General features: G+C 35.4%; 1 protein-coding gene across 1 annotated transcript; it reads right to left on the bottom strand.

Moving 5' to 3' along the window:
* Positions 1 to 6129: 6129 nt before the first annotated feature.
* LOC108603328 (putative SERF-like protein) lies at positions 6130 to 7440 on the bottom strand. The gene is made up of 3 exons (XM_017992051.1): positions 7331 to 7440; positions 6566 to 6671; positions 6130 to 6494 (listed from the first exon to the last, which is right to left on the bottom strand). The coding sequence occupies exons 1-3, from the start codon at positions 7335 to 7337 to the stop codon at positions 6419 to 6421; spliced, it is 189 nt and encodes a 62-aa protein (XP_017847540.1). The 5' UTR covers positions 7338 to 7440; the 3' UTR covers positions 6130 to 6418.
* Positions 7441 to 14288: the final 6848 nt, after the last annotated feature.

The raw sequence follows: 14288 nt of genomic DNA, 5'->3' as shown, positions 1-14288 counted from the left end.
TTGATAACAGAGTAAAGTTTGTTGTAATCAGCACAGAGTATTCGAAGGGGTTCATGCAGTGAATAATTACTTGTACAAACGTTAATTGATAGAGGAACAAAAATTCGAGTATACCTAGCAGGAACTGACAAATTAAGTTGACTCATCAAGTATGAGGAGTTAATTTCCTCTTTAACTAATTTAATCATAAACATGACGCCTAACATAATACGGCGGTTAGCTAAGGATGGGAGATTAATTAAAAGTAGACGATTAGTGTAAGATGGTAGATCAACTCCTGAAACCCAGTTAAAGCCTCGCAAAGCAAATAATAATTTTTTTTTGGACAGATTCAATACTATTATGGTGGTTCGAGTATTGTGGAGACCAAACACAAGAGCCATATTCCAGAATCGGACGAGCAAGAGATGTATAAAGTAATTTAGTTGTGGAAGGGTCAGAGAACGGCAAGAGTGCACACACCCCTAAAAAACACAACGCGTACACCATGATAGTACTGCCACACACAAGCGAAATTGTGGAAAAAATTATCCAATAAAGTACTACCTGACATGTCTCAATGACTGACGGTCATAAATGATAAATAGATTAAAAAGCAACGGTCCAAGGTAACTACCCTGAGGAACTCCAGACGACACAGACATTGGCTTGGAAATCGCTGACTTGAAAACTACCTTTTGAATTCTGTCAAAAAAATTCTTGGGAAATCTAATCAAAGTTAATTTATTTATTAGAAGACAATGATAAACGGAATCGAATGCTTTTCTAAAGTCAGTATAAATTTGTCAGTCTGCATTTTGTTTTGAAAAGCTTTAAACACCCTTGAAGAAAACTCAAGTAAATTGGTTGTGGTATTGAAATAATTGAACTACAGAAATGCATAAGTTGAGATGTAATAATTTTATCAAAGAGTTTAGGTCAGGGGCGTCTAAACGCTTGCATAGGGAAGGGCAAACCACCAATACACTAATTCGAAAACACTAACACATGTAAAGATGCCGTTAACTCAATTTTATTTCATAGACTGAAAAGAAATGAGGCATCACTTACTTGTCTAAAATTTGACTAGGCAATGAAAATTTCGTATGTCCAGTGCAAGCTATTTTCATTTTTTTTAAGTGCTCGCATTTCGTCACAGCAACAAAAAAGTTCACAAAACAATTTTCGACACAACAACAAACACATGAAAGTGTTGTCGCTTTGCTCGCACAGGCGACACAAAAAAAAAATTCAAAAATTTATTGTGTAATTTGCATTGGCTTATGGAAGGAGCGCGTATATATACACGCATTTGCTCTTCCTATACTGAAGAGCAATTACAAAAACAAATGAGCACACTAAGCATAGGGCTTAGACGCCCCTGGTTTAGGTGTAACAGACAATTTTGAAATACCTCTATAGTTGTTAACGTAACTTTTAGAGTCATTCTTAAGTAACGGAATAATTTATGATTCCTTCCAGATTGAAGGCAATAAGCAACATTTAACGGACAATGCAAAAAGTCTATGTAAAATTAAGTATATGGAGCCGGCGCAATATCTAAGTACGCAACCTGGTATGCCATCTGGTCCTGGAGTGAACAGTGATCACAGGTTTCAGTAAATTTAGTTCACGCAATATCGATTCTTCGGTAATCACAGGCTCTGGAATAAAATTAGCATCAATTAAAATCAACACTGTTCCATACAACATGTATGCTTAGTGGTGATAGGCATCTTCGGGGAGCACAATCGGATCAATTCTGCTAACAGTGCTAGCTGAAGGATCTGATACAAATATTAAATGAAGAAAACCGTTGTTGCAATTACTAACGTTATTTATTTCATTAGGTAAAAGATCAAGTATGCTATTTACAAACTTATGAGAGCTAGTAGGAACAACTAAATTATCCACTGTGGACCAAGATACATCTGGTAAATTAAAGTCTCCCAGTACACATAAATAATCCCTATCAGAGAGCATAGAGGATATTAATTGTATATTGGATAAATGTTCATTATAAATTAAAACATCCGATAGAGGTGGAATATAAGAGCAGTCACTCTAACTGCAATGAACTCAATGTTAGATAAGCAACAAATTAATTCCGAAAAAAGATCGGCTTCAACGGCAATTAATACGCCACCACCACGTGACAGACGGTCACATCTACATATAAGTGGTATATTTATTTGTGAGAATTGATGAACTAGAATTTCGCTTAACCAGGTTTCAAGTGAAGGCAACAGAACATTTAAATCAAAAGAAATACAATCCTTATAATATAGTTTAACACAATTTAGACTTAATGACCGTTCAAACCATTTTGATATTTAAAAACAAACGAAGTAATTGTTTTTTGCATCAATTATAGGTTTAATTAGGTTAGCTGTAGAAAAATTAATTTTGGCAGCGATACACTTGATCTGCTTTTATTTTTTAACGTAAACTCTTTAATAAGCAGAAATAAGTACAACAAATAGAGTCGAATAATTCTGGAAGAACGTTTAATTTAAATAAATATATTTGCCTAGGATATTTAAATTAAAATTTTTCTACAGTTATTAAGGCGCTAGGAATCTTTGCTTGAATGTAAGCAGTTACATCTTCAACCAAAGTATCCGGGTGAAGCCTAGAAATAAAAACTTGTTTCCTTATAGGAACAGCTAATAAGGGTTTAGGAGCTGGTCGGGGAGTATGGACACTATCAGTGGGCGGCGACCTAACAATCTTTCTAACAATTTTAGATGACGGACCAGTCATCATTTATAACTATGCTAGGGTAAACTGGAGTAACAGGAATTACTGGACATTAGTTAGATCATTAGTTTTTTTAGGTGATACAGCCGTCACCAACTGAGAGTCGTCTAAAGCTTTAAGAGCTTTAAACTGCGCCTCCATGCATATAAACTCATCATTGAGTTTATTAAAGCTCTTTCGCAGAGCATAGAAATTAAGTCAAACTAAAGTCTGTCGCATAAATTTAGACATGTCGGCCTCGCCTTCACGGCAAGATTCGCAAGACCAAGTTAAGCCGGTCTTATTGACAATCGAATATTTAACCTAATTGTGAAACCTGCGCACCTGACATGTATAAATTTATCGCACAGCCAGCAACTGATGCAATCTGCATTTGCATCTCTTTGGCATTTGCAATTTTTAATGCAGCAAGCGAACATGACGACAAAAAGTATGTATATGTCTTGCAAAAGGGTAAATAAGTAACAAAAAATTTAACAGTTAATGCAACGAATAAGAGCGCATGAATAAGAGAGTACGTTAGATGAGAGCGTTAGTTATTTTAATGCGTGAGCAGTGCTGCCAACTTTTGATCATGGAGAAAGGCTGTTTCTGGCAAGAAGGAAGGGTAAAACAGGCTAAGTCTGAGAAAGGGAAAAGCTGCAATGTGGAAAAAGTGAAGTCTGCGACCTTTTTTTTCTTAGTTCTCGCCTCAGAAATATTAGTTATGAGACACAAAATTTGACCTTTTTTTTTTTTTAGTCATCAAGGGCAGATTGGGCTGCTTTCATAAAAATAGAAAAAGCACAAAAACAGAGAGAGTAAGCAAATGAGAGCGTATAAGAGAGACTCTCAAACCAGTAATAACAACACAGCAATGAAAACCGCGAAAACAATTGTTACTTTATTTATGCAATTGAAACAACTCAACAATAAAATACTTTTACCAATCTTAATGTGTACAATCTTTCACCGTGAATATCACTATTAAAATGCTAGTTTAAACAAACTAAAACACTCAGATCAATTAATTAAATCAGAGATAACAAAAAACACGTCCGTTCACCGCAAAAGCTAAGACAGACTCTTGATAGATTAGATTTGATGATAATTTCAGTTCCTTAGCTCTTATAGGTTCGGCTGTACAGCGATCGACAGTCAGGACAAACTTTATATGCAGAACAGTGACATAGACTCACATTTTTTTATCCAAATTTTATTAGGAAAAAAAAAATAACAATATAACTTTATAAACAAAATCCATTATTCAGGACCATTACTGATTACCATAATAATGCACATATAGACTCAAGGGTTTAATGCTACCTCGCTCCAGGTAAGTTTATTGACATTTTTTAACGATTCCACAAACTCAAATTGTCGTCCGCCATCAAAAACTTTTCTTGAGATCCATTCGCAAACATTTTCAATAATGTTGAAATTAGGGGAGTATGGCGTTCCATTCCATAAAAAGTACATTTTAATTGTATGGAGGCGCATGCATTATCTTGCTGAAAATTCCATGATAGTGGAAAAAAATGTTGCTAAATTGGAAAAACTTGTAGAAGATCCTTGTAACGAATGGCATTCATTTTTTAAAATTCGAAAGCAACTGATCCATACTAAAAGATTACACCCCAAACCATTCTGCCATCCTCACGGTTATGATGACTAAATGATGATTTTCATTTCTTATACAATATGGCCCATCCAAATTAAATAGATTTTCGTCTGAAAAACGGTTTGGTATTTAATTTTTTAATATGAATCTCACTCAGCGTACGGTAGATATACTGGCTTTAACTCCCAATTCGGACCGAATATTGACCGCTGGGCACATTAAGTTTGACGCTTCTTTCTGAATTCTTCGTTATTCATAAGGCGTAACCGCTTGCATTTTCTGAGTTTTCATGTAATTCCATAATTTTATGGTGTAAAACCATCTTAGTGCGATATTTTCCGCTATTGGTCTGGTTAACAGGTTGCTGACCGGAGACACCCTTAAAAAGAAAATGTGTACTACCATTGTGGCACTGCCACACACAAGCGAAATTGTGACTGATACCACACGACAATTGCTTGTGTGTGACTGAGCAATATTTCTTGTGTGTGGCTGATGACCTCACAACACTTATTGCTCGTGTAAATTAGCTTCCCGAAAAGTATGTGAGCAATGCACACAAAAAGGGTCATACAATTTTTTGTGTGCCTTATGTGCGCTTCTGTTTCGCTACCTTGTGTAGCGTCGGCGCCACTGCCAGTGCAGACAGAGCGCGACAGCAAGCAAGATTATTTCTTGCTTATGAAAGGTAAGGTCGCATAAGGTCTTGCACTTGCTTTCCAAGGGTGCTACCCTTGTGCTTGAAAAGTGTCACACTTGCCGTTCTCTGTTGCTGACCCTATAAGCTGTTAAATTTTTCCGAGTTCCTTTTTTATTTTAAAAAAAGTGTAAAGATTGGAAGAGTGAGCAACTAAAATTACAGTCTTTATGAGTCTATTCCAATGAACGCCTAAAAAGCTTTTATTTTTGCAGAGCAAAGAAAAATTGAATTAACTATCTCATATCTCCCAATGACGTCGAATGTATTACTATACTTAATACAAAAAAGAAAGGTAATAGCTAACTGTGTAAAGGAGAGAATCAATATCAATACGAATATTTTCCATATTTTATTAGTAACACAATAATATTCATAAATATATCTCCATTTATTAAACGACGTTTTGGCATAGTCCAATCAGGTCATTCCGTCACTCATTGTGAAGGTCGTACAATTGTGGGTGTGACAAGCTTAAAGATCTAACCTCGGTCCAAATAAGTAGCATTTGGCAATGTTTTAGCTTACCTCTAAAAATAATTAATTTGCCTAGTATAAGGCAACCAAGTATAAAAGTATTTAGGTATTTTATTAACCTAGGGCACAAAATGATGACCAAATTAGAAACAAGGACACTACTGCAACAGGTCAGACCCTGAGCAGGCAATGAAAGTTTTTAGGCCAGAAAAAAGAGCGTCACTGATCAATGACGATTATAAATAAAAAGTGTAATTAATTAAAGTAATTAGTATTCTTTTTGCTAACTGCAATTATATCATATTTAATAAATTTGTTAAATGGGTATCAATCTGAGACTGATTGTCTCAAAATCAATCCAATTCGCAGGCAGAAAGCTGCAATTCTCATTTTGATTTTAATTGGATTTAAATTTTGGTTCTGAAATCCTCATTTATCTTATTTGCTTAATATTAATTATATTAGCATTATTATCTTACTATCAACTTACATTACATTGCATGATAATTTAATTTGAAACATTAAAAGTATAATTTTTTTAAATTAAAAATACTCATTTTGCCAATGGTGCTTTAATTGGAAAAATATATCTTACAGTAAATAATTTAATCAGGTATTTAGAGAAAAAAAAGGGCCTTTAATTGTATACGTGCTTTCATGTCGTATCTGTTTCGGTATACGATGATCTTACATTTGTCGCCTATTCTATAAATTAGATTATTCTTTGCATGGTAGAACTAACTCTGATATGCAGACATTCGAACGTCGACAACCGAAACTCATATTTGCTGCTTTGTAAATATGTCTAACAAAAATTGTACGAGACCTACGCGTAGCTACGGCGATTGCTGGTTATGCATGTACTTAAGAACTGCAATGTACACATATGTAATCACGTAAATCATCTATTTGTCTTTGCAAGCAGCAGCTGCTGCGTCCTCTTCTTTTTTCTTCTGCTTTTCGCGCATAAGCTCAGCATCCCTGAAAGTACGAAAATTCATTTTAATTAATATATATTGCCTCAATCAATGTAACCAGAATCACTATTTTACCTGGCTTTTCGTTGCTCCACAGTAAGACTGTCAGATCGCTTTCCCTTAGTCTGCTCGGCTAATTTTTTCTGATTTTTAGCACGCGCAAGATCTCGCTGATTGCCACCTATTATGATAGTGAAAAGCATTTTGTTTTTTTTTTTCAATAAAGACATATTCATTGAATTATTAACCTAATACACAGAAGTTAGAGAAAAAAACTCAAAGGTTACAGGAGTATCTATCAAAGAAACAATAAAGTTTGCTTTAAATGCTCGCGCGGTCGAGACAAGAAAGAGAATACACAAATGAGCAGTTCGTCAGAAATGGCCGAGTTTATTCTCAGCATCGTGAGTGTGCAAAACATTTAAGAGCGAAGCCTGTATGTTGTGGTCACAATTGACGTGTTTGTCAGCTGGAGCTGTATCTTTCAAGGCTGTGTTTGCTCAGTAACAGGAGTTAAGTACGAATTTATGCTCTTGAGCTGACTCAAGGAAAGAGAATTCTTCCATATCTATTCGTGGAGTCAAAAAACAAAAAAAAGTGGCAGAAACGCTTCTATTACTTCTTTTAATGATAACGATTTTGAATCAGCTTTGACAAGACAAGCATTTTACCAACTATAGTTAATGCCAACTATTTAAATTTATTTTTATTCAAAAATGTATCAGAAAATTAATCTATTCTAAAATCCCTATTATGAATGTACAACATAATAGTAGTATGTATGTTGCACATACATATGTACATATGAATCTACATCTACAAAATAACAAATCGACTTACGCGTCATTATGCACGCCTATGTTCGTTAATTTCTGCGCAACACGATGATAATTTATTTACTACTTATTTATTTTCAAATAAACTTATTTGTCTAATTCTAATATTAGTATTAACGTCAAGACCTTGAGTTGTAAAAATTTTTCAGGGGTGCCACTCAGTGGAGGCTTGACAATAAGCGATGTTCAGTAAAAATATCACACATGAATGTATCGATATTCAGAAAAAATATAACACATCGATGTATAAATTTCAACATCGATGCTTATTCCCAACGAAAAGTCCGTTGTGTTGCACCGGAAAATCCAAGCCCATTAAATTTCTTGATTATTAATATCGTAGCCCCTTTTTTGGATGGGCTAACAATATGCCGCGCACCTCAGTATTTACAATACTTTTGCCTCGACTGCTTGTAGGCAGCTCAGTCGGGTAATGTGGGATCGGTACAACAAATTTATTGTCGCTTGCGATAAATAATAACTACACACGTTTTGTTTATTTATTATTTATCTTGCGTTTACTCTTGCCTTCACGGCTTCGGATTATGTTTCATATACAATTGTTTACTTGCGATACTTATTGCCGGTGCAGGGATTTTCCTAAGTTAAGATCAGTCCTCCACAGGATTGCTCAGGAATTCTGGCCAACTATGAATGAGGTTTACACGATAGTAGGTCATTCTCTCGGCTACTCTCTGTTTGGGATTGTTCTATTGCCGGAAGTGTTTTGCAAGGTGACTCGTTCGGTTTGTGATCCACTAGGATTACGCCTTATAAAGAAGGTTTACACGCTAGTAGGTCATAGGCTCTGCTACTTTCTACTTTGATTAAAATAACTAATTGCCAGGATTACACCAGTTTCAACGCAAGAAGGATTACTCTCTTGTTAGCTAGGATTACACCAGTTTCGAAGCAATAAGAATTACTCTTTTGTTAGCTAGGATTACACCAGGTTATTGTATAACAAGCATTACTCTCTAGTTTCTATGATTACAGAAGATTGGCTTCTGTGGTTTACTCTCTGGTCTCTATCAATTATTATCTTGATGCTTTCAACTTACACGTTACTTGACTTGGGTCGCTTACTCTTAATCTCTGCCAGTACACTGGCCTCGATCCGTGATTCTTGTTGCGGATAGACCCCATTTCGACCCTTGTTCCTGCCTTCGCTCGCCTTTTATAGTGACGTAGCGGTACTTCTCTGCCGTCCATGTAACGGTTCTCCCTTGTCTTGATGTTTCCATTGCATTGACGTTGGGCTTGGCGCCTAGCAACAAATGTAAATGTTGCTGGCTGGGTGGTCAGCAATAACAATGCATGTTGTTGTTGCCCAACAACAGTATTACAGTTTTGTGCACAATATCTATATCTTAGAGCTGGGGAAAAATCAACAGCGACTATTTCTATTTTCGTCGGATTATATCGAGTATTTTTGATAATTTTTAATGTTCAGCTAAAATAGAATAAAGGTTTCCAGTTGCTGTAAATTTGTATAAAAAAAAAAACATTTCTATAATAGTTAATTTAATCAACCATGAACTGCAAATAAGAGCTATTTGAGACACAATAGACTATTTTGTTTTTAAAATGAATAGAAATCATCGAACTTAAAAAATAAATATTATACCCACTCTAAAGCAACTCTTATTTACGCTACTTGATATAAAAAATAATAACAAAATTGTTAAGGATATGGTATAGAGCAGAGCCCATTGTATTTAATATAATGACACACATGACGTATTTTAAAATCGTATAAATTACTAATTTAAGGAATAAATTTGAACTTAATGCTTTTAATTATTAATTGGAAAAAAAATCTGTATGCAATGATTTTAGAAAAACTCGTTCGGTTACATGCTGATCTGTCATACGAATACGGGAGTCACAAACAACACACTTTATGGCAGAAGCCAACCGTTTAGATAAAACCGAACTACTAGGCGTGATCACGCAACTCAATGCCACCTTCGCTAGCATGGGCATAGTGGATATTTGTGGCTTTAATAACTTTTAGGCACAATGTGCATTTCGCTGAAGTAGCTTTGACTCTGTATAAAACTCCCTTGCCGAACCTATTTTCACAATTGACATTTTTCTTCACTTTCTGGCTGAAGAGCAGAGAACGGCAGGGGTGGCACACATACACACATCCACAAGCATGAGCAAACGCGAATACGCGCATGCAAAGAAATAGAAGGGATGTCTTCAGACACCCACAGAACAAGGGTAAAGGAAAATGTGCGCGTTCGTTAAGACATACATAAAATATCGAAAATATTTTCTAAAAAAATATCAATATCGCCTATTTTGCCCAAAAAATATCGCGATGAATATAATTTTTTTTAGAGGAAAAATATTGATATATTGATATATTTCCGAAATCCCTAAAATAAGCCGCGCAAACTAGGGTAATCGAATTAAAATTTGAATTAAAAAAAAAAAGTAACGACACCGAAATATGATGATATAAATCCCTTAGACCAGGGGCGTCCAAGCCCTATGCTCAGTGTGCTCATTTGTTTTTGTAGTTGCTTTTCACTATAGGAAGAGCAAATGCTTGTATATATACGCGCCAATGCAAATTACACAAACAATTTTTCGACTTTTTTTGTCTCGCCTGTGCGAGCATAGCGACAACACATTCATGTGTTTGTTGTTGCCTTGTCTCGACTGCTCGAGCGTGGCACCAACACTTTCATGTGTTTTGTTGTTGTGTCGAAAATTTTTTGCGAACTTTGTTGCTTTGACGAAATGCGTGCACTTGAAAAAAATAAGAACAGCTTGCACTGGGCATACGAATTTATCATTGCCTGCGCAAACTTTGGGCAAGTGAGTGATGCCTAACTTCTTTTCAGAGTATAAAATAAAATTGAGTTAACGGAATCTTTACTTGTGTTAATGTTTTCGTATTAGTGTATTGGTGATTTGCTCTTCCCTATGCAAGCGTTTGGACGCTTTGCCTTAGACTATTGGAAGGATTATACATTTTCTTAATCTGAAAATTTCGTAAAACCATTTACTCTTTTTTTTTGTCAGCTTCATGCCACAGAAATGTAGAGCCTTAAGGATTGTGCTCAAATTTCCGCCACAATTTGTGTTCTGTGTGCGCTTGCATTTCTATGGTGCTACCAGTGTGACTAAAACTTGCTAGGTTTTTCGTATTGTTATTTGCCGCGGCTGTATTATTATTGTGCTCTTATTATCCCTATGTACCGGTTCTGATAATGTTACCTGCGCGAGACGTTCCGCATATTTGTCTGTTCGTCTGAATGTTTGATTAACAAAAACTGAGAGTCACCGTAAAGTAGTAGTAGTAGTTCGCAAATCAATTTTCGACACAACAACAAACACATGAAAGTGTTGTCGATTTGCTCGCACAGGCGACACAAAAAAAAAAATTCAAAAATTTATTGTGTAATTTGCATTGGCTAATGGAAGGAGCGCGTATATATACACGCATTTGCTCTTCCTTTACTGAAGAGCAATTACAAAAACAAATGAGCACACTAAGCATAGGATTTAGACGCCCCTGGTTTAGGTGTAACAGACATTTTTGAAATACCTCTATAGTTGTTAACGTAACTTTTAGGGTCATTCTTAAGTAACGGAATAATTTATGATTCCTTCCAGATTGAAGGCAATGAGCAACATTTAACGGACAATGCAAAAAGTCTATGTAAAATTAAATATATGAAGCCGGCGCAACATCTAAGTATGCAACTGGTATGCCATCTGGTCCTGGAGTGATCACAGGTTTCAGTAAATTTAGTTCACGCAATATCGATTCTTCGGGTATAACCAGGTCTGGATATAAAATTAGTGCATCAATTAAAATCAAACACTGTTTCCGTGTACGCTTTAATTTTAAAGAGGGGCGTCCAGCCTATGCTCAGTTCATTTGTTTTTTGTAATTGCTACTTCGTATAGAATGCAAATGCGTGTATAATATTACGCGCTCTTTCCATAAAGCCAATGCAATTACAACACAATTTTGTCTCGAGATTTTTTTTGTCTTCGCCTTGTGCGAGCAAAGCGACAAATTTCATGTTTTGTTGATGCTTGTCTAGACTGGCGAGCGGTTGTGGAAACATTTGCATTGTGTTGTTGTTGTGTCCGAAAATTTTTTGCGAACTTTGTTGTTGCTTTTGACGAAATGCGTGCACTTAAAAAAATAAAATATTGCCTGCGAAAACTTTTCTTCTTTTTATTTTGCAACTTTGGAAAGTAAAGTGATAGACTCATAGTTATGTTTCAGTTATGAAATAATTGAGTTAACGGCATCTTTACTTGTGTTTTCTGTTTCGAATTAGTGTATTGGTGATTTGCCTCTTTCCTAATGCATGCGTTTGGAGCCCCTGTTTTAACCCTGTCGCCCGACATCACAGAGATTTCTCGAGGAACATAGGGGATCAATCCCCGACTCCAACCCCCCCCTCCTCGAGATTCCTAGTAGAATCCGAGGATTTTTGCCAGCATTTCTAGGGGGCTCCCCGGGGATGGTTTTCCGCAGTGTGCCTCGATGCTCTGGGTGATTTTTTCAATGAGCGAATCCCACTGTTTCCTCGCATGCATCCGGGATTTCAATACAAATCCACAACGATTCCACGATGAATCCAGGGGGATTTTTCTATAGGGAGCCTGAGGTTGAGGTCATGACTTCAATTTTGAAATAATAAATAAATACAGTAAAAAATAAGCATATATATGAAAATTTTTATTCAGAATTAAGAAAAATCAATTAAATTGAACTTATTTGCTAACTTAATTAGTTCAGTATTTTATATTTTGTGACTTCCGCAGTGACTTCTCCGCTTGCTGGCTCGCATCGACTAGGGCTATGACACTAAGCATACATGACCACTGTAACAAAAGAACAAATATTAGTACAAGCAAATTACATTAAATCGCTTACTTACTTGAAGTATCACAATTCCATTAATCTTTACTTTAATTTACTTACCTGAACTTTAGATTATTGATAAAGTTAATCACTTGTAATTTCACAATTTTAAAACGCGTTTGCTTCTCGGACACACAAAAATCAAATGAGAACATTTTTCAGACAAAGCAACGCGCGTCGAAAATGAAAACAAAAACAGCAACACATACAAATGTAGGTTTCGTTAATCCTTTTTCTATTGCCTATTCGCGTCAAGCGCGCGACAATCTGCATATAGAATGGGTATTGCACGGCATTTCCGACTATATGAAGTAAATATGTAATGTTATACAATAAACAAATATTTTTGTTTATTATATAAAAAACAACATATAATTGGTTAATAACTATAGTTTAAAGAAATTTATTAAAAACTAATTAATTATCCCTTAAACGTACATTTGAGTGAACGTAAAGAATTAAAGGGTATACAAATTTCTATATGTTAAATTATTTTGCTCTTGAACCTCTTGCTCTTTTTTCTTCTGTTGCTGTTTGCTTCTTATTGCCGCTCACAAATCTTCGCAGTCGGTAGCGGCAGAATTTTTGTGCATTGGCAAGAGGGAGACAGCAATACCAGAAGCGGTTTAGCGTAACGTCAGGTTTGGACGCCCCTGTTTTAAAGTATCTTGATTTTATATTTTTTAAACCAGCTATCTCATGGGTAAACCAAATGATCTTTTTAGACCTACTAGGCTGCCTTCGAGGAACAAAAAAGTTTTTAAAGGCGTCATAAAAAAATAAATAAAGCAATTTCTAAGTTATTACTGGCCAAAAAGTAGGACCTGTCATGATTTCAAATAAGGTTATTTAATTTATTAAAGTCAGCTTTTCTGAAACAAAGGGGCTTAAATGCTACTGTACTGTGTACAGTTTACTCTATAGTCGGCAGTTCTATAAGCAGTTCCAAAGTTGGGTGATAGCACTAAGCATACAACATGTATGCTTAGTGGTGATAGGCATCTTCGGGGAGCACAATCGGATCAATTCTGCTAACAGTGCTAGCTGAAGGATCTGATACAAATATTAAATGAAGAAAACCGTTGTTGCAATTACTAACGTTATTTATTTCATTAAGTAAAAGATCAAGTATGCTATTTACAAACTCATGAGACCTAGTAGGAACTACCAAGTTATCCATAGTGACCCAAGATATTTCTGGTAAATTAAAGTCTCCCAGTACACATATATAATCCTTCAGCGAGCAAGAGGATATTAATTGTATATTGGATAAATGTTCATTAAAAATTAAATTTTCCGATAAAGGTGGAATATAAGAGCATGTTATATAGATGGATATATGTAAAATAGTCACTCTAACTGCAATAAACTCAATATTAGATAAGCAACTAATTAATTCCGATAAAAGATCAATTTCAACGGCAATTAATACGCCACCACCACCACGTGACAGACGGTCACATCTATAATTGGTATATTTATTTGTGAAAGTTTATGAACTAGAGATTTCAGGCCTTAACCAGGTTTCAGTGAAGGCAAGAACATAATCAAAAGAAATACTATCTATATATAGTTTAACTAATTTAGACTTAATACCTCTAAACATTTTGATATTCTAAAACAAACGAAGTAATTAGTTTATTTGCATCATTAGTAGGTTTAATAGGTGTTAGCTGTAGGAAAAAATTTAATTTTGTGTGTTTGTGGCCAGAAAGAAGTACAACAAATAGAGTCGAATAATTTTGGTGGCACATTAACTTAATAAAACTCTCTTTACTTCCAGCTGAACTTCAAGGTTAAATTGTAGTTTATGAATCTTTGCTTGAATGTAAGCAGTTACATCTTCATCCAAAGTATCCGGGAGAAGCCTAGAAATAAAAAATTGGGCTTAGGAGCTGGTCGGGGAGTATGGAAACTATTAGTGGGCGGCGACCTAACAAGCTTTCTATCAATTTTAGATGACGGACCAGCCTCATCATCGTTTATAACTATGCTAGGATAAGCTGGATTAACAGGTGTTACTGAACAGCTTACCACTGTTAGATCGATAGTTTTGCAG

The sequence above is a fragment of the Drosophila busckii genome, chromosome 2R (genome assembly GCF_011750605.1).
Source record: "Drosophila busckii strain San Diego stock center, stock number 13000-0081.31 chromosome 2R, ASM1175060v1, whole genome shotgun sequence".
Lineage (NCBI taxonomy): Eukaryota > Metazoa > Arthropoda > Insecta > Diptera > Drosophilidae > Drosophila > Drosophila busckii.
This window is presented reverse-complemented; position numbering and strand designations above follow the sequence as displayed.